The sequence below is a fragment of the Panthera uncia genome (assembly GCF_023721935.1).
Source record: "Panthera uncia isolate 11264 chromosome C1 unlocalized genomic scaffold, Puncia_PCG_1.0 HiC_scaffold_3, whole genome shotgun sequence".
Classification (NCBI taxonomy): domain Eukaryota; kingdom Metazoa; phylum Chordata; class Mammalia; order Carnivora; family Felidae; genus Panthera; species Panthera uncia.
This window is the reverse complement of record NW_026057584.1, coordinates 59,428,062-59,449,589: the sequence shown is the minus strand read 5'-3', so window position 1 is coordinate 59,449,589 and position 21,528 is coordinate 59,428,062. Positions and strand designations below refer to the sequence as shown.

The 21,528-nt window shown below is 40.8% G+C and overlaps 1 protein-coding gene across 1 annotated transcript in view; it reads left to right on the top strand.

Moving 5' to 3' along the window:
• The window catches only part of RAPGEF4 (Rap guanine nucleotide exchange factor 4), a 289,328-nt gene extending 271,343 nt beyond the window's left edge, over positions 1-17,985 (top strand). The window contains exons 27-31 of the mRNA XM_049615513.1: positions 1,088-1,138; positions 3,137-3,224; positions 3,633-3,697; positions 13,569-13,623; positions 16,743-17,985. Of these exons, the coding sequence (XP_049471470.1) occupies positions 1,088-1,138; positions 3,137-3,224; positions 3,633-3,697; positions 13,569-13,623; positions 16,743-16,870 (387 nt within the window). The 3' untranslated portion in view covers positions 16,871-17,985. The remainder of the gene's footprint in view (positions 1-1,087; positions 1,139-3,136; positions 3,225-3,632; positions 3,698-13,568; positions 13,624-16,742) is intronic.
• The last annotated feature ends 3,543 nt before the right edge of the window (positions 17,986-21,528 follow it).

Here is a 21,528-nt window from a genome sequence, read left to right as displayed (position 1 = left end):
AGGACCCAAGCAAAGTGAGAGCCAGTAAATTCAAAGGTGACTCGATAATGGCCTCCTTGTGTCAATCGATATATGGGTACAGCCCACGGTTCTACCTCAGGTACTAAATTGGTAGAATCATCAGTTTTTGTATAACAGCAGGGCAGAGAAATCAGGGGGGAGAAATGCTTGTGTGGAAAAGCACAAGTATGTAAGAGAAGCCCTAGAAAGGGGCAGGTGATGTGAATTACAGAGGCTCTGGCCATCAGTAGCTGTGCCACGTTGGGCATGTCATTTAAACTGTGAGACCTCATGTGTCTGGGTGGCTCAGTCGGCTAAGCATCCAATTTTGGCTCAGGGCATGACCTCACAGTTCATGGGTTCAAGCCCTGAGTCGGGTTCTTGCTGATAGCTCAGAGCCTGGAGCCTGCTGTGGATTCTATGTCTCCCTCTCTCTCTGCCCCTCCCCTGCTCACACTCTGTCTCTCTCTCTCTCAAAAATAAATAAACATTAAAAAAATAGTAATAAAAAAAAACTGTGAGACTTAATTTCTTCCCTATAGTAAGCAAAGGTTTAATCTATTCAAATAAATATTGACTAAGCAGTAACTATGTACCTGACGCTTGTTTAGGCACTGAAGAGATAGCAATCAACAAAACTGATAAGTTTCTGTCCTCATGGAGTTTACATTGTAAGGGAGGAGGAGGATTGAAATAGGTGGTTTCTAAAACTTTTAATCCTAATATTCTTTGGTCTAAATTCCTAACTGTGGGAATCGGAGAATTTAAGGTGTGGGAGGAGGTGATTCCAAACCACTTATGGTCTGAGAGTGCAGTCCTCCTGATGAATAATTAGAAAACATTATAAAAACAGTAAGACCAAAGCATCCATAGTTACTTTTGTTTCAACGAGGTTAAGAGTTTTAAAAGGTAAGTTCTCTATATTCCAGAATATGCTCAAATGACAAGACAGATAACAGTCTGGTCTGCTTTAGACATGTTTGATTAAGAGCCAAAGAAATACATTTCCCCTAGAAATGGTAACACGTGATACAGATCTAGATATTGAATCTGACACATGAGTGTGGTATTTTCATTTCATTAACAGAAACTGCCAAGCAAGTTCAAGAAGTTCTATGCGGAGTTTGAAAGTTTAATGGTAAGTGACAGTGGCTCCTTTATTCTGTTCACTGTCTGCATTAATCCAGTTTCTGATTAGCTGAATTGAAGTTCTCATTTCAGAAATTTTACCTGTCCTTGTATGACTTTAAGAAGTTTATGATCCCGTTTTAGTGCTGCTAAAACAAGCATGTCTGACTAATGAATGGCACCCTCAGGAACCAACTTAAAGAGGACTTATGTCCCACATAAGGTCAATTTGTGTAACTAAGAAAAGCAGTGTAATAGGATCCTTTCCGCCTAGCATAGGTTGGCTATGGGTTGGAAGCTGCATTTTCCTTGGCTTGCCAAAATTATTGTTCCCCATTGGCTGGGAGGTGTTAACACCAGAAAAGGAGTGAGTAGGTCTTGGTAGGAGTGATGGAATGGTCTCAGGGCACATGGGGCTGGCTGTGCAAGGCAGAGAGGAGGGGAGTCAGAACTCCCAGGGAGGAGGGGGTGCTTTGGGAGAGGGGGATCTCATGGGTGGGGTTTGTTTTACACATTTTGTATTTGCTCTCAAAGGGCGTCTCTCCCCTCAGTCCCTGCAGGCAAATCTCACTCTCAAGCAAAAAACGAAACAAAAAGCAAGTTATTTTCATGTCAGCCGGGAAATTGTCTTAAAACAAAACTCAGGGGTGCCTGAGTGGCTCAGTTGGTTGAGCATCTGATTCTTTATTTCAGCTCTGGTCATGATCCCAGGGTCATGGGATCGAGCCCAGCATCAGGCTCTGTGCTGAGCATGGAGTCTGCTTTGGGATTCTCTCTCTTTCCCTCTCTGCCCCTCCCCACTGGCTCATGCTCTCTCTTTTTCTCTCTCTCTAAAATAAAAATGTTTTAAAATAATAAATAAATAAAGCAAAAATCAATTTAAGTCTACCTTTTTTTTTTTTAATAATAACAACCAATCTTTATTGAACTCTGTGTATTCCAGGATTGAGCAAAGTAATTTGTAACCATTAATTTATTTAATCACCAAACAATCCTTTGAGGTAGCTCTCATTATTATCAGCTCCATTTTTACACGTGAGAAATTGAAGAACAGAGATTAAGAATCTTTTTTTGTGCTATGAACCAGCAAGTGTTTTTTTTTCCAGGTTATTAATTCTTTCTTTTTGTTTTATTTTTTATTTTTTTTAAATTTACATCCAAATTAGTTAGCATATAGTGAAACAATGATTTCAGGAGTAGATTCCTTAATGCGCCTTACCCATTTAGTCCATCCCTCCTCCCACAGTCCCTCCAGTAACCCTCTGTTTGTTCTCCATATTTAAGAGTCTCTTCTGTTTTGTCCCCTTCCCTGTTTTTATATTATTTTTGTTTCCTTTCCCTTATGTTCACCTGTTTTGTCTCTTAAAGTCCTCATATGAGTGAAGTCATATGATTTTTGTCTTTCTCTAATTTCACTTAGCATAACACCCTCCAGTTCCATCCACGTAGTTGCAAATGGCAAGATTTCATTCTTTTTGATTGCCGAGTAATACCCCATTGTATATATAGACCACATCTTCTTTTTTTTTTTAGAAGTAGTTTTTATTTTATTTTTTTTTTCTGTTCATTTCATAGTTTTTTTATTGTGAACTTTATTGTCAAATTGGTTTCCATACAACACCCAGTGAGACCACATCTTCTTTATCCATTCATCCGTCGATGGACATTTGGGCTCTTTCCATACTTTGGCTATCGTTGATAGTGCTGCTAAAAACATGCGGGTGCTTGTGTCCCTTCGAAACAGCACACCTGTATCCCTTGGATAAATGCCTAGTAGTGCAATTGCTGGGTCGTAGGATAGTTCTATTTTTACTTTTTTGAGGAACTTCCATACTGTTTTCCAGAGTGGCTGCACCAGCTTGCGTTCCCAAGTCTACCTTTCTTTTATAGCTACACTTGGTTGAAAACTATCTGATTGTGGGATAACAAACCTAGGTGTGTTAGGAGGCAGAGGGGGTGGTATGTGTGTCATTTAGTCATTAACCAGCATCTCTTTGTTTCTCTAAAGGATCCTTCTAGAAACCACAGGGCCTACAGGCTGACAGTAGCTAAGCTGGAGCCTCCTCTCATCCCCTTCATGCCTTTGCTCATTAAAGGTAATTCTGAGGGAACCCACAGGTCAAGCCAGTGATGAGTGTGTGGGGAAGAAAACGAACAAGAGCCTCAACAGACTGATCTCTTTGGGAAGAACAGTCCTGTCCCTTCCACCTTCTTCATCACCTCCTCTCCCCCTTGACTTTTCTGAAAGTGTTAGGAAGATTACGGGAGCAGCAGGGATCCATGATTTGGAAGACTTGCTAGGGAAACAGTTAGTTTGGAAATTTTACTAATCTCAGGTAAAGTGCTTTCAAAAGTTAAACACCTAACATAAAAGGAACTATTATCAGCTTTCTTCAACTGCAGTGTTATGCAAATCCTCCAGCATAATCTAATGGTGCTATTGTGGTTTCTTAGAATGACATATTTCTGTTAGTGATTAGAATGTGACTTTTATTTCTTTGCAGATATGACATTTACTCATGAGGGGAACAAGACGTTCATTGACAATCTAGTAAACTTTGAAAAAATGGTACGTACGGTATTGTAACCTTAACCACAATGTTTCTTTAAAATAAAATTTGCATTTGTACTAATAAAGGAAATAATTTCCATATATGCTGCCATGTTAAAAAGGTAGTTACGCATAAAGGAGTTTTGAAATATTCGGCTCAAATTGGCTACCTATTTTAGCCTGTCAGTTCTCTTTTGTGCAACTGAATGGCATTTGTGCTGCAGTTCACAGCAGCAGCTAGCTTTTATGCCGTGTGCTTCGTCCTTGGCTGCCTGTTGCTAAAATGCGTGAATGTTCCAGAGTGACTTCTATGTTGTTGTTTTGTTGTCAGGTTTGTAGAGCTAGACTTCCCTAGGATGCCTTTGAATTGTTTATCTGTTGAGCCTGACTTTAGTGCACGTAGGTAAAAGGCAACTCCATGGCAGATCTTTCTTGCGGAGTATTCATCTAAATGTATAAATAAATAAAGTTCACCCAAGTTCAGAGAGGGAACTTGAAAATCTTCACAAGCAAAAACAATTTTTTAAAGAAATAACAGAAGTGAAACTGGCACGTATTCAGTATTCTGCAGCTCCCTTCATCAAGGAAAAGCTGTTATCTGGCATTGGTTACTTTGCAGTTTATTTTCTTATCTTCCGTGAAGCAATAAAGCAGGTCATGCCAAAACCTATCTTTAGCTACAAAGTGCATGTTAATGGAATGCTCCATTGTCTTCTAAATCCTTTGGCTGCAGCCTGGATGGATGGGGTGTTACAGCCTTATCTCTGTGTGGGTAAGCATCTGCCTGGGGTTATGGTTTGCAGTGGTGAATGTGGCACTGCAGGAAAAGCTCAGGACTTGGGAGTTCAGGAGACAGGAGGTTCAATTCTCAGCTTCGTCCCCCATAGCGGCCCCATAAGTTCTCTGTGCGTCCGTTTCCCCAACAGGAAGTAGCGATCATGCCTACTCTCTCCATGTCTGGAGATTGTCAATGGGTCCAGGGCATGTAAGCATTCCTGTATGCCATAGAGTGCTATAGAATTCTTCTCAGAAAACTGTTCTTCTCATCATTCCTTGATATCCAGCCGGTATGTATGACTCCAGGGCAACTGGAAACATCATGCAGTGATCCTGTAAGGATTGGACCATCCAGCTTTGGGAATGAGCAAGCCCAGCCCGGTGAAGAGGTCGAGCAATTGCTGGGCAACAGGTTTCCATGTCTTCGGCATGAGTTCACATCTCCTCAAAAGGACTCCATACTAGATGGCAAATATTTCCTCAGCGGTCTTCCCCTCCAAAGGCAGAGTACAAACATCTCTAATACTGTGTCAGTTTAGTAATTCTTTGGTCAAAGGAAAAAACATTCTTTTGTCTTGCTCACTTAATTAGTATGGAGAATTAAACATATTTCCCTGATTTCTCAAAACTTGTTTTCCAGAAATGAAAGATTTAGCAAATAGGTAAAGAACCTTCCAGATCACTTATGCAGAAATGCAAACTGAGGGGTAACTGAGCCAACTATTTGACTATAAAATATACATGTGCACAGAGGCGTAGAAGTCAGTTTCCTAAAGAGGTGACTGAGCTTTAGAACTTTTGATCATTAAAGTTAACTGAACAGAACAAACAAGGATAGCAAAACTATCTGTCAAGGAGAATGAAAGTTGTTTCATCTGGGCTTTTAGATCTTGGTGTTGCCTCCATAACCTTCAAAGGAAGAGTCGTATTCATTGGATATTAAGAGAATTCCCCTTCTCCATTTCTCCACTTCTCCACTTTTCTACTTCATGCCCACAACCATGGGTTCTTAAATGCCTACCTGTGAGAGGAGACCCTTCATACCCTGCTCCTCACATCCCGTCCTCAGAGAGATTCCACTTTAACTTAAAAGCAACTGAACGGCCGGGAGAGCAGTTCAGCTGTGATAACAGAAACCTAAATTGACAATGGCTTAAGCAAGCTAAGTTGTTGTTTTTTTTTCTTCATGTGAATGTCTAAGCGAATGTGATAGCTTATGAAGCAGTCAAGGTTCCCGGCTTCTCCCTTGCCATATCACCATGGTCCAAAATGGCAGACCAGCACCACCCCATTGCAGGTACAGGGAAGGGGAAAGGGAGAAGGTGAAGAGAGTGAAGGGAGTACTGAAAGAGAACTGTTTAGTTCTCTACTATAGCAAATATAAATTGTATTTCATTTAATAAATCACACCACGAGAAAGTTTAATTTTACAATTACCTTTCTGTGAGTTTAGTGTTACTGGTAAAAGAAATGGAATTTCAAAACAAGATTTGATTATGTTTTTTAAACCTGACCTTGACCAACCTGGCACTTGTTGTTAGCTTTCCCACCTTCTATCCCCATAAACAAGCCCACCCCTGTTCCCATAGCATCACCCCTGCCACATACAACTCCCACTAGTGGCCCCCCACTGACGCTGTGTGTCTTGGGAAGGATACAACTCTCTTTTCAAGTTGACGTCCACACCACTTCCCAGTCATTCATCAGCCAGGCCAAGGTGGTGAGCAGAACTGGCAGACTTTGTGGGGCTGGTAGGCGGTGTCCCCAGAGGGAACCCCTGCCAGGGGCAGAAGTCACCAGGGAAGCCAGGAACACAGATGCCTTTTCTTGGTGGCAGCATTGCCCAGTCACAGCAAACTACTGTGCCAGCCCTAAGTATTTTTATTTTGAACCTTTTTACCCTTGAGGTATGAAATGAGGATTAGAGAATTTGTTGCATATTGGTTTTCAGGATTTATGAGTATGAACAAAAGAGAATTCACACTCTGATCCTTATGCAAAAAAAAAAAAAAGGCAGACATTCTTTCATTTGGGGGGAACATAAAGGAGTATTCAAAAAAATGTTTGAATAAAGCCCTTTGTATCTTTCTATGGCATACATGAATATTTATAACATTTAGGAGGTAGACTAGCAATGGATTAGAGGATAATATGCTGGCTGGCTGCCACTATCCCAGGCTGCATAAAGCATGCTGATAGCCACGGATGCTACTGTATTAGGAGGTTGGTTCTATTTCAGACATACCCATATTTAGGTGTATTTATTTATGAACATTATTTTAAGATAGTCATTTTATTTGGAATGAGAGGCATGGGGCAAGCTTCTACACTTGTGGAAACATTAACAGAAGCTAACTCATTGAGGAAAGAGAAATGCTTTGAATCCTTTTATTTCTGTATCAGTAATTACAGCATTACATAACTAGCAATGATATGTTTTCTATCACCAATAATATTATTACAAGATCCATGGAGAAAGCATCGGATTTATATCAAGCTATGGAGAAAAGAACCTCCAAGTAAAAATCAAAATGTTCAAATACATGCAGTTCTCAGAACTTTCCAACACAATAAAAACCTACAAGAGGACCTTGCAAGTTTATCTCTTTATATAGAACTCACAAACTGGGCTAAAAGCAGATTTTCCAAAAAATATGTTTCAAAGCAATGCAGTATGTGTTGACTGTTCTGGCAAAGGGTTTTGCTAGGAAATGCAAAGAAATCCCATCATCTTTGACCATTAGGAAATTATTTATAGTGAAGAAGGTAAAACATAAACATGTGAAATATTAAAAGCAAAAAAAGATATAGAAACTAGTTTACAATAGTAATAAAAGAGATGTCCAAAGGCACAAAGAGAGGTAACTTGAGCTATATCAAGAGGAAAACAAAACCATGTTAAATACAACAACATAATGTAATCAAATCCAGACTTGTTACCCTGAGCACCATCCAGCCTCACCTCACACTTCATCTTCTCTGTATTCAATCCAAGTTGGCAAAACCAACCTTTTTTCTTTTTTTCTTTTTTCCCCTGCCTCGGGGCCTTTGCATTTATTTGCTACCTTTGCCTGAAACTGTCTCTCTGCTACTCTTCACCTATCTGGGCTTTCTCATCATTCGGGTCTCAGCTCATGTGTCCCCTCCTCCAAGTGGTCTTTCCTGACCACCCTCAAACATTCTTCTTTACTTGTCTGTCTTCCCCACTAGAATATAAGTGTCCTAGACCAGGTATTTAATCAGTTTTGTTCACTGATACTTCTCTAGCACCCAATAAAAGAATAACCCAGTTATATTCCAGTTTGGGATTTAATCCAAAAGTGTTTTCTATTTTATTAGAACACTTGATTAAGCGGAATTTCCCAAGCACTTTGCATTACTGATAGTTTATGCAAGATGATTCCCTCAGCCTTCTTTCTGTTCCTAACTGGACATCATCCTACCTCCCCTCCTACCTGTGGTGCTGCGTCTGCCTCTCATTGTCCTTTCCTGAATGCAGAGAAGCACAATAGTCTGCATTTGCCTGGACAGGCACCTGAGCTACCATGTCCCATGGCCATGATATGTACAATGTACTGTGAGCATCTTGCACGTTACATGTGCATATCTGTATGTCACACACCTCTTGGATATTAAAGATCCATAGCCAGGGGACAGGGCTCAGGGTTCTTCCTCAAAAATGCATATAGTGGAGCCTGGCTGAGCTCCCGGGCCTTTTTGTCTTTTATCTCTGTTCCTTACCATGCAGTTAATTCTACTTGGTTGCTATCATGGGCACCATCCTTGTAGGTGAGAGACTATATTTCTAGATCTTGTGGGGAAAAAAGTCCTGTCCTAAATATATGAGGATCTGATAAAATAATCAGGTGATATAGATGTGGTTTTACACATGCTCAGCAAGGAATTATTGACAGAGTTTTTTTTTATTTGATAGGCATTCAGATGGACGCAGAGTCAAATCAGTAGGGGCAGAAATAAGAAAAGGTAACGTGGGAAACATTAAGAACAAGGTTGGCAAAGATCTCAAGTGGTGAGAGAAGGAAAGGCCAAACTGTTCAGGGTAGGCATTTAAAAGAGGGCTGAAGTCCAGGAGCGGCTCCTCAAAGGACTCCGAGCTGAGAGGCCACATAGCCTGTGAAGAGGGAGGCTGTCCTGGCAGCTGTCTGTCTGTGGGAGGGAGGTCAAGAGAGTGTAACAGTGCAAGGTGGCATTGCCTGGAGGGCCTGCTGGTCTGAACTTGAAAAATAGACAGAAAAGCCTGTTCCTCTTCAAGGATGGGAGAGCTAAGGGAAAGCTGGGCCCGGGGGACCAAAGTCAGTATAGAGGTGGCCAGAAAAGCTGGAGACAGCCTGCTAGGTTATCAACCTGTCTGGATAGGCACAAAGGCAGAAGTTGGCCAGCCCACTCCTGAGGGCACGGTACCACAGAAAGGTAAACAGGGAGGTCCAGGCCAAGGGCCCAGTCTGAGAAGCGCCTCCGACCCTTCACAGGATTCAAGGGGAATTACCTGCATCAGAGCTGGAGGGAAATGTGTTTGGAACTGCAGCCTCAGGGCCACTTGCCCGTGCCGGGTTGGAGTGTAGACAGCCACTCGCCCCTTCCTATGGACAGCACCTTTGTACTGGGCATCTTGTAAGGCAGGCCCTGGGAAAGACTTCTGCTTCTGAATCGCTCTGTTTTCAGCTAAAGAAATAAGAACTTGAGGGTAGTTACAGAGTCCTTGGCTTGCTACCTCCTTTTTTCTTCCTGAGCTTCCCTCCATGAGTTCATGTCCTGAGGGAAATTCATCAGCCTTCCTATGGGCCCATCTCCTAGCCTCCCGGGTGAGGAACTGCACGAACATACTAATTTGTGCAAATAAACGCTGAAGACCTGGACCTAGAATTAGTCTCTGGAAAAAGGGGGGGGTGGCTGTGTGCGATCTGAAATGTGGAACCCCAAGGTTCTAACTTCTAACTGTGGACTGCTTTCTTGGCGAGGGCCCTTGCAACTCTGAGGTGGAGATTCCCAGTGGGGGTGGTGGGGACACATCAAAATCAGTTCAGGTGTGGAGCGGGGGGGTCACACCGTCCACCTATACTGATGGTGAGAGCGCCTTCGAAAGGAGCATATTCTCCTCACTTCACCCCCCATGTACAAACTGCTATTTTAATAAGCCAGTTGCGAAAGGGAGTGTGTCATAAACCTCAGGGTTGCTGAGATGGGGGAAAAAGATGGGAAGCTCTGCCTTGGAGTAAGCAAGTATTTCCCCACCGCCTGGCATTATAGGAAAGCTGCCTGGCCTGCTCCAGGCGGGCCAGCCTGCTCCGGCAGGATCAGCGAGCCCAGGGTATAATCTTTGGCTTCATCCCTGCTGTGGTAGTTGGATAACAAAGCCTGTGTTTCTCTTTAACCTTAGTTTCTGCCAACCTTAACTGAGAACACCAGTGAATGAATGGCTGTTTGCCGTCAAAAACAACATGTAAGGCTTAAGTCTGCAGAAGGATAGAAAGACTCTAAGCAGATAAATGCAAAATCCTCCACTTTGGGCCAAGAAATCAACTGCACATCTACAAAGAATGAAGCTGTGTCCAAACAGCAGCTCAGTGAAATGGGTTCAGAGGTTTTATCCGCTAGTAGTTCAACAGATGTCAGTAAGGTGACTTTTCTTTAAATTGTGGACTCAGATATGTAGCATCATCTAGATCAAGGAAGGAAAATAATTCTTCTGCACTCTGTGATTTGCTTAATCCAGGGCACCGTGCTAGAGACTGCCTTAAAGAGACCCGAACCGGTCTTATGGAAAATTGTTAAAGCAATTGGCAATACTTCACAATTTTTTATTTTATTTTGAAGTTTATTTATTTATTTTGGGGGAGAGAGAGAGAGCAGGGGAGGGGCAGAGACAGACAGAGAGAGAGAGAGAGAGAGAGAGAGAGGCAGAGAATCCCAAGCAGACTCCACACTGTCAGCATGGAGCCCAAGGCAGGGCTCAAAATTCACAAACCGTGAGAGATCATGACCTGAGCCGAAATCAAGAGTCAGGTGCTGGGGCGCCTTGGTGGCTCAGTCGGTTAAGCGGCCGACTTCGGCTCAGGTCATGATCTCGAGGTCCGTGAGTTCGAGCCCTGAGTCGGGCTCTGGGCTGATGGCTCAGAGCCTGGAGCCTGCTTCCGATTCTGTGTCTCCCTCTCTCTCTGCCCCTCCCCCGTTCATGCTCTCTCTCTGTCTCAAAAATAAATAAAATAAATGTTACAAAAAAATAAAATTAAATTAAAAAAGAGTCAGGTGCTTAACTGACTGAGCCACCCAGGCGCCCCAGAATTGGCAATATATAGATTGAACCAGAAAAGACTTGGGAGGTGGGGAGACATCCACAATGGTTGTCTTCTCATGTTTGAATAACTGTCCTGATAAGAAGGAACTAAACGTATATGCTGTGGCTCCAGAGCTCACAACGAGGATCGGTGGGTGAAAAGCAGAGGGAAAATGACTTTGACTGAGAATGATAAAGAAATGTCTAATAGTTAGAAATGTCTAAAAATGGAAGGGGCTGGCCTTGGCGAGAACGAGTAGCTCTCGCTGGATGCATCCGAACAGTGGGAAGCTGCTGTTGACAGGCAGGCTATAAAAGGCATTATGCACCTTGCAAACACTTGAAGAAGGGGACTCCTGAAGCCTCTTTTGGCAACCCAGGAGAGAGCCTGGTAGCTGGCTGCAGCTGTTAACAGCATAGTGCAGGTGTCCATGGGTGCAAAAGAGGGTGGAGTCAAAATATCAAGTTAACCCTTCTTTGGCCTTGTGAAAGCATTCCGTAACTATGCATCGCCTGGCAGTGCTGGTGGGGTTCACAGGCGGTTACCGAGGGTTTACATTTTGCAGCATTTCCCTGCGGACCTCACGGAGGAAAACAATGGGCCTTGTTGCAAAGCCAGGTTTGGATTTCAAAGTTAAACTGAAGTTACCTCTGAGTACAATTAAAAAGGATACGTCAAAATTAAAACCATTGTTAGAATTAATCAAAGATTTAGAAAGGTAGAATGAACTCCAGAGCTGGAAATTACTGATTTAAACAATTGTTCTCACATTTTAAACCACATAATGAGCTAAAAATTATGAAGCCTCAGAGTATAGCTGTAAAGAGTAGTCTAAAACCGAAGTCAGAATGAAATGTTTTAGCTTTCAAAACTAAAAAGCAGAACAATCACTCCCTACAAAATGGTATAGGAAGAGGTTTCTGACCCCTGCTAATTGTTTTATTATTCTTCAGAGGGGCACTCTGGCAGCATTTCCCTGGGTTTTCAGTAATTACACTCCATTCAGTATCTGAAGAATTACAATAATTCCACACAGAATATACTCGTGCCCTTCCGATGCAAAGCCTTTACAGAAGTGAAAAAACAACTTACAGTAAATTAGCAGGAAAATTATCATAGTTACTGTTTATTTCAGGGCTCCATATATCAGAGGCTAATTCTACATTGTATGTTACGTTTTCTTGGAGGTATTTGTAGTATATTTCACATGCTGACCAACAGACATGCTGGTTTTTAGGATCTTTTATGAAAATGACGTTCAAACTTTTCCGATTGCCTCTCTGTGTATGAGAAATTACCCAGTGCAGACGCATGTCACTTAATGCTTGACAGAGTCCGCAAAGCCTCAGTATTCAGCAGGCTGCAATCAGTGTTCACATACACTTGTAAAGCTTTGACTCTTCTGTGAGTTTTTTTTTCCCTGCCAAATAAGTTGGGGTTTTGTTTGTTTGTCTGTTTTAACACTACAGAAGATTTCTCAGTCATTTTGTATACTTTGGCAAGCCAAGGGTCCATGAGAGAAGAAAGCAAGGACTAGAATTGCATGGCCACTCAGAGATAAGAAAATCTCTTTCCCTGGCCGGAGCCTGATCAGTTTTCTGCTCGTGTTAGAATTAATCCACCATCTCCGCGGGACCCCCTTTAGAGTCTGAGCAGCAAAGGTGTCCTGAGAAAATATACAGAGTCTAAGGGTCCCAGCTGCTGTTCAAATACCATCAGCAAGAAATGTGCATACATTCTGGCTGAGAAATGGTCTCATGGATGTTTTTCCTCATGTTTCTGCCCTTCATATTTTTCCTCCTTTCTTCTTTGTCTTAAACTAAGTTGAGTGCAGTATAAAAAATTCACTTATAAGTCTTTATGGCAACCAAAACATTGCAAAGAAACTGAGAGGATCACTTAATGACAAAATTAACAAAGGTTAAATAAGTTACCATCCATCCATAAAGTTGAATACCTACTCGTTTTTTAAAAATGCTTTAAAATGCAAGTGGCATGGAAAACAGTCACAATGCCACGTGAAAAAACGTGTATCACAACAGAAATACATATGTAAAATGTGACTTCAATTGTTTGAAAAATTTTTACTTATTTTTAAAGCATTAGAAGGAATTGTACTAAAATATTAATGAAGTGACTCTGGGAGGTGTATTCTAAGTGACTTCTACTTTGCTCTTAACTTTTATTCGTTTTCTCAAATGTGCACGCATTAGTGTTATGATCAGAAAGGAAGAAGAAGGAAGGAGAGAGGAAATCAGATAATTGAGATTAACATTAAAACACACCCTTTGGCTGGAAGATTAGAAGGGTCAGTAATGCACAGTGTTGAGAAAAATGTATAGGTAGAATATTTTGATTATATTCAGTCTAATCTAATGCCTCATTACTGAGTCCTGTTTCTTATGAGGCACTTGATAAGCTAACCCTTCTCCAAATCTCGGATAGTCACAAATTCGCTTACAAGTTCACAGTGACCTCTGGGAAGGGATGGTGAAAACGAGTCCTGAGGAGTAAGACACAGTCTGAGAAACAACAGACTGATTTTTATGTCAGAGGCACAAACAACTCAACTAGAATTATGCCATTAGTACTCCTCATCTGAGAAGTGCCTTGTATGTGTGACTATAGATGCCTCTTTCAAGTAATGAAACCTGTTCTACATCAACCAGCTGCCTCCAGATAGTCAATGTCTCAGAACAGAATGTTTTTCATGGGCTCAGGTGTTACTGAAATAAATCATCGTTTGGTTTCCTTTATAGACTATACACTAAGCTTACTTGCATTTCATTCTTTCTTTTTTTCTCTATTCTTTTTAGCGCATGATTGCGAATACTGCCAGAACAGTGAGATACTGCAGGAGCCAGCCCTTCAGTAAGTTAAATGCTACCGTGTGCTGCAATCTAGATCTGGGTGATTAAGTCCTTTTTAATGAGGCTACTGAGACATTCTAGAAGTCTGGGTAGTATTTGATTGTGTCAGGGGCACTTTGGACCATGAATTCTCATGGGATAGAGGCCTTGAGTTGAAGGATTTTCTAGCTGTAGAACTAGAAACTAACCATAGAAATACTATTTTATGAATGAACTTAAAGAGAATAAATTTGCTCTTTCTAGTGTGACTAGAGACGACTAAGGCATGATCACCAACGAATCCTGCCTCAAAGCAACTCTTTATGACTCACTGCTTGATGTTGAGAAACTCACATCAATTCCTGATGACTCAGTTTTGTCGTTTATAAACTGGGAAAGATAATATTTATTGTCTCTTGGGGTGTTGCAAGAATGCATTAATGGGTATAACACATTTGTTAAAGGTCCCATAGCAGGAATTCATATTCTATTTCTAGTATTCTCAGGTGAATTTAAGATGTTCTTCCTAAATCTGAACATATAGCAAAATAACTGCTGCCATACAATGCTTTAATATAAAACCATTACCAATAATAAATAGCAACCTTAAACCGATGGGGATTAGGTTGCATCACAGAACCAGGTCAGCTCGCCAGACCAGTGCTGCTGTCTCCTGGGCTGGGACTTTGGGTGGGGGTGGAGCTTTGGCTCCCTTGCGCTGGGCTGGGAGTCAGAAGGTGGCCCCTATAAAAGTTCTTTGCTAAATTCATTGTATGAGTCACTTGAAGTCATTTGGCTCATTAAGCCAACATGATCATTTGAGATGGACGTGACTTTGAGGCTACCAGTACTGTCCCTTCCAATAAACCTTGTGCTAAAAGAGGCTAAAAGTTTCTCAATTTACTAACCAGAGCTGTCTTTACCCTCCCTAGCCCAGGACTGGCTCAAAGTGAGGGTTTGCTAATGCAGGATGCCAGAACTGAAAACTTCTCACTTTTTAATGTACAGAGGGGGAAAAAAATCTATGAAAAGTAATCTTTCCTTAGGGAGCAAGTAGCCCTTTAAAAATTTTACTCAAATGACTGTGCCTCCTCTTCTTTCCAAAATGGGAATAGTCTTACATGTCGTCAACCGTTCCTGCGTGGATTCTGCAAGGATTAAAATGTCTCACATCTCTTCATCTAGTAATTTACTGTATGTATAAAGACATGGTCTTAAAGCAGCCATACAAGTGAAATAGGAGAATATATAAGTGATGTTAGTCTACAACAAGGCCCATGAACCCATGGCCCTTTGGGGCTCTAGGAAATTCCTGAAATGAAACACAAAATTTCTGTGCCTGAGAGGGTTTGTAGCCTTGGGAAGGTTCTCAGTGAGATCAAAGAACTGTGATAGAATATGTTTTGTTCCATAAGCTTCTTTGGAAGTAAATCCTACATTCTCCTACATCTTCTCCTAGAAAAGTGGGGGTGGGCTGGGGAGATTTTATATATATGTGTGTGTGTGTGTGTATATATATATATATATATATATATATATATATACACACACAATATCCACTGCATATGTTGAAGTTATCAGTAACTGCTGGTAAACAACAGCTGCTCAGCTCTGAAGTCAACAGTCTATAGATAAAGCTATAGGAATAGATTTGTAAACATTGTGGGAATATGTACAATGTAATTACAGTATATTGTACATATAGAGTACACTGCCAGGGAAAAAGCGAGGAATTAAACACTGTGGTATTATTTATATGTGATAATTATACTGATGAGTTTCTTCCTAGAGCAAGTAGGGGCCTTTGTATTTTCTCTCTGCTATTCTGTGTTCAGACCTGCAACACTACCCTCCACCCCATATGCAGATGGCATTCTAACTGTCTTTGGGAGTGATGTCAGTGCCCTGCTTAGAAAAGAGCCCCCTACTGGTGATCCATGGGGCAGAGGTAGCCCATGGACCACAGCAGAAGTGTTGGGTCTACACAGAACATGTTTCCCCTTTTATTTGGAAATAGTGTTGCCATTAAAAAATTCCAGGAAAGAAATCCAGGCTTCTCATTTCTCTAGAAAAATAGGAAGATCTGGCAACTCAGAATGCAGATTCCCAGACAGCAGCATCATGCGGGAGCTGAATAGTCACTTTCAAAGGGACCTGGGTTTCCAGTTCACCACTGTCAGATTTGGCCTTCCTCACTCATATATATTCTCTGCAGAGGGCTCTGGACACTTATTTGATTCTTTTTTCAGCCTGGTTTTGGAGAAATCTGTGAACTTCAGATGACTCCATTGCTTACATGCTTGGGGAAGTAAGTGAGAATAGAATAGTAATTGGGATTTCCGAACAAGTAGCATCAGGGAATCGAAGGTCTAGCAGAAGTTATGACTTCAGCGCATGAGCTGAACTTTTCCCTACCCGTGAACAGTCTCGAAGAGCACACATCTATGCAGTGATACTGTATACTCTTTGCAAGTAACAAGGAGAGTCAGATTTATTAATCTCACTGGCTTGCTTCAGTTCAGCCCAGGTGTTAAGCACTTTTGTTAGGAGCTACTAAAAACTATGTCTTGGGGCGCCTGGGTGGCTCAGTCAGTTAAGCGTCCTACTCTTGGATTCCGCTTGGGTCATGATCTCATGGTTTGTGAGTTCGAGCCCCACATCGGGCTCTGTCCTATCAGCTTGAGATTCTCTTTCTTCCTCTCTCCTCCCTTCCCACTGTCTCTCTGTGTCAAAAATAAATAAATAAAACTTTAAAAAAAAAAAAAAACTACGTCTTTTGCCGTTAGTCCTTGTCTGTATCAAAGGGAGAAGAGAGCTGAGTGTGAGACACAGGTGGGATGGAAAGAGGAAGCAATTTTTAATGTATAACCAGAGGCTATCAGGTGATGCTTTCACTTTAATTTGGTGCCATTTTTTTACAACAAAGGAAAATGATCAAAATAGGTGATTTCAGAGAAGAAAAGGGTAGGAGAGGGGAGATGGAATATCCCAGTGGAAACATTTCAATGAATATGGTATGTTGAAAGGTTTCAATGGAAACTTGGAATCCATGGTAAATGTAACAAATAATTGGAGAAAATAAAGCTGTATCTTATATGCGTATATTACACAATGCCAATTTGCTCTCTTCTCTTTCAACAGATCCTGATGCAGCTCAAGCTAATAAGAACCATCAGGATGTCCGGAGTTATGTCCGGCAATTAAATGTGATTGACAACCAGAGAACTTTATCACAGATGTCACACAGATTAGAGCCTCGTCGACCGTAGACATTTAAAGTGCCCAGAGCAATGGTTTGCCTCCAGTCCACAGTCTTTCAAAAATGCCATTTATGCTACTACTGACTGTATTGTCACTAGAAAATTCTACAAAACAAGCAGAAACGCGCCCTGAGACATGTCAGGGCTGCAGCGTACCAGCGTCATAGTAAGAGAAGAAATTCTTTGACTTGCATAAAGCTTTCACACTCTAGCATAGGAATCTCCAATTTGTAGTCACACTATTTTATTTCCAATTGTGCCATCCTCTTTGCTGAAACATAAATTAAGTCCCGATGATAATGGTAGAAACACCATTGTCAAGAGACATATCAAGCCCCTGACAGTTTTTCTCAGAGAGTTGGCCGAGTGAGATGTGCTACAAATGCTGTGGTGGTATAGTTTCACAATTTTATCTCAACCTTGATTTTGGAGCATGGGGGTCTTGGAAGGTGTTGAGGAATCACATAAATCCAAACCATAACTTGTATTCTAGCATCTTCATAGTCTTACCTCTGAAGGAATTGAACCCAACCACATTACTATAAAACATTATGGCTATTGATGTAATTTAGGGAGGACTGGTCCATAATTTCTGGATGATATATAGAATAATATTTATGTTTACAATGTAACTTTTTTAAACTCACAAATCAGGATTACATACATAAGAATTCCACTAAGAAACTCCAAGGTTCTAAAAATTGCCAGCGTTAAGATAAGAAAAGAACATTTCAAAAGAGCACAATATGCACAAAACATTTTTCAAAATTAAAATATTTTCCTGGGCATTAAAAATCTTTACTATTGGCTAATTATTGTTACTGACTAAAAAAACACATATTTTCTGGACTTAAATGTTATTACAGATATCTTAATTTTCAGCAATTGTTTTGCACTTTCAAATAGATTGTAAATAGTTCATTCAATCAATGGTATAGAGTTATTTATTTGCTATATAATAGATATTGTGCCAAATGATTACTTTTTATTTATTTTATTTAGTATGTAATTTTGGAGTACATTTTTTCCTCTTTTCACAATTAGGCTACATTTAATGTGTAGGAATTGTATGTATGTATATCTTCTGTAAATAACAGTATCTTCATTAAATATAATTGTTGACAAGAAAAGGTTGTGCTGTTCTCAGTTCCTATAATATGGGAGGGGTAACCATTCGGTATGGTGGGGACTCAGATTTTTTTTAATTGAAATAAAATTCACATACTATAAAAATCACCCTCTTAAAAGTGTAAAATTCAGTGGCTTTTAGTATATTCACAAGGTAGTTCAACCATCGTCACTAATTCCAGAACATTCCCCTCATTCCTAAGAGAGAGCGCATGTTCATTAGCAGACACACTTCATCCCCTCTCTCCCAGTCTCTGGAAACCACTATCTGCTTTCTGTCTCTGGATTTACCTATTGTGCACATTTTGTGTAACTGGAATTGTATGATATGTAGCCTTCTATATCTGATTTCTTTCACCTGGCATACCATTTTCAAGGTTCATCCATGCCATAGCATGTATCCGCACTTCATTTCTTTCTATGGCTGAATACTATTCACTTATATGAATATACCACTTGTCAGTTGATGGACACTTGAGTCATTCCGCTTTTTGGCTATTAGCCGCTACGAAAAGGCTCTGGATTTTAGAGCTGCCTGATATGGGGCCTCATACCGTTTCTCAGTGATTCAAGCACTTAGTAAATATTTGATGAAGAGATTTCTAAAATTCTTTCAAGCTCAAATATGTCTCTATTTTTCATGTTAGCATTTTCCAGCGTGTGTTTCAGGCTAGACTGGTCTCACAAGTTCACAAACTGTTCCTCCAAAAACAGACCCACGACTGCAAAGCAAAAGCACAAAACCAAGATGGTATCTTCAAATAAATTTAGGAACCACTGCATAATTACCCCATTCTTAGAGATGATTCCCAATGTTCATTAACATATTAAAGAGTCTGAGAAGTCCTGCTGTAATCCCTCCTAACATCTCACAGTGGACGTTCACTTTGAGAAATGCTAAAGCAGGCAAATGCCTTTCTGTGTTCATTTATATCATAGTTCAAGGTCCCCAGGGGAGTTGTTTTATGCAGTGTTCTCCCTCCTGCCTAGTGGAGCATGGTGTCTGGAATTTACTAGAGAATGTTTTTAAAAAGCCACTGAATTTTCTTGATGTCTTTGTTGCTCAGCATTTCACTATCTCGTAGACCTCAATATTGGCTACAAATTTTCACCATTATATAGTTTTCCCTTTCTAGATAATTTTGAAAGCTGAGAGATGAAGCTGATAGCCGGTCCCTTGGGCATTTTTGCTCATTTACTCTTCTTTATTCCTACCTCACTTAAAAGCTGGTATCCTGGGGCGCCTGGGTGGCTTAGTCAGTTAAGCATTGGACTCTTGATTTCAACTCAAGTCATGATCTCACAGTTCGTGAGTTCGAGCCCCATGTTGGGCTCTGTGTTGACAGTGTGGAGCCTGCTGAGGATTCTGTCTCCTCTCTCTGCCCCTCCCCTGCTTGCTCTCTGTAACTTTCTCAAAATAAATAAAAATAAATTGAAAAAAAAATTTTTTTAATGTTTATTTATTTTTGACAGAGAGAGACAGAGCATGAGCAGGGGAGGGTCAGAGAGAGAGCAGGAGACACAGAATCAGAAGTGTGCTCCAGGCTCTGAGCTGTCAGCACAGAGCCCGATGCGGGGCTTGAACCCACGAACCGCGAGATCATGACCCGAGCCGAAGCCGGACGTTCAACCGACTGAGCCACCCAGGCGCCCCAAAAATAAATTTTAAAAAAAGCTGGAATCCTATGTCTGACAGCCTCCTTCCCTCAATTTCATGATGACTGACACCTTTTGACATTTGAATTTAGTTTCAACATGATTCAAAATTGATACATATCCCCCAATGTATATTCCTCTTAGTCTTCCAAATGAGAATAACTACTGTTGTACTTAATAAAGATAAGAGATTTTTAATTATGTCTGGATTCTTTGAAAATGCATTAAATGCTGTTATTTGAAGTAGCAATGGCAAAGTAAAAGAATTAACACTCTAAAAATGGACAGTAGCCAGGCAATCTTTCCTGAAGCAGGAGATGCAGTTAATATTTCAAAATTTGCAAACAAGCCAAAAGAAAATGAGAGGTCTACAGGGTCACAAGAAGGATAATGAGATTTTCTATAGGACATGAAAAAGAAAAAAGAATGTTTTTACCAAAAACACCTGTAGAAAATGATACATTTGAGTGTGTAACATACCTGCTTAACAAGGTCACTAGACTGTACAGGAGCTAAGCTTTTCCAGCAACTTTTGAATACTTTGCAGGTTAAATAGATTTCTCCTGAGTTCAGTGGCTTTTCTTCTTAAATTTTTTTTTCATTCATTTATTTTTGGGAGACAGAGACAGACAGAGCTTGAGCAGGGGAGGGGCAGAGAGAGAAAGACACAGAATCAGAAGCAGGCTCCAGGCTCTGAGCTATCAGCACAGAGCCCGACGCGGGGCAGGAACCCACGAACTGTGAAATCATGACCTGAGCCAAAGTCGGATGCTTAACCAACTGAGCCACCCAGGCGCCCCCATTTCTTCTTAAATATGAATGCAGATCAATGACCACCAGTGTGAGAAAATCAAACGTATTCTGGTTTCAAAATGTGCTTATAATTTTTTTTTTAAAAATCAGCATAGATATGCAATGTGGTAAAAATGAACCCCTACTGTCAATAGGTTTCCTTTTACTGTCAATCTAAAATGTATTACATTTCTTGCTTTGGAATGATCTTAGTTTTCTCTATTTGTTTTAGGTTAGGGAGGAAGAATTTCCTCTGCCCTTCAAGATTCTTCTAGCTGGACTAAGAATCAAATTGACACGAGACAGATTAACAGGAGAAAATCAAATTTAATAGCATACTCATGGGAAATCCCCACACAGACATGGAAATTTTAAAGATGGGCAAAATGAGGTATATATATCATCTTGAACTAAGGAGAAGGGAATAGGGGGCCAAGTCTTCAAAGGGAAGAAATGCAATCTTCAGAAAGAATGAAAAGAAGTCAATGTTTGGTAAACAAATGTTTGCTGGGCCACTCAGAAACAATGGGACAAAGAGAGGACTTTGATCAAACAGGTCTTGCTAGGTTCCTCCTTCTCTACAGTACCTAGTTCATATTATACTGTAGTTACGTACAGTGATAGCTCTCTTCCTGGAGCAGGTCCTCTATCTAAATTCTTTTATGCAATTGAGAGAGGAAGTAAAGAGCTTTTCCTGATTCTGCTGGGGTTTGATTGCTTTTTAACTCAAATAATCTTCATGCCAAAGTGGCCCATCTTGGGCAGCCTACCCTTGAGCCCTACACCTGCATCCAGAACAGCATGGTGTTGGATGGGCAAGTCACTTGTAAACTGACTTACAAACATGTAACTTAATTTGAAGAGACCTTAACTTAATTAGACTCCGTTAGTTATCTTTCTGTTCACTTGCTCATTAGCAAATAATGGTCAAGGGGCTTACTGCGTGCCAGGCCCTCTATGAGCTCAGGATTGAATGGTGAGAAAAACTAGAGGGTTCCTGTTCTCCTGGAGCTTATCACCTAGCAGGGAAGACAGAAGATTAATCAAATAATCGAACAAATAATATAAGCACGCTTCCAGGGAAGGATATG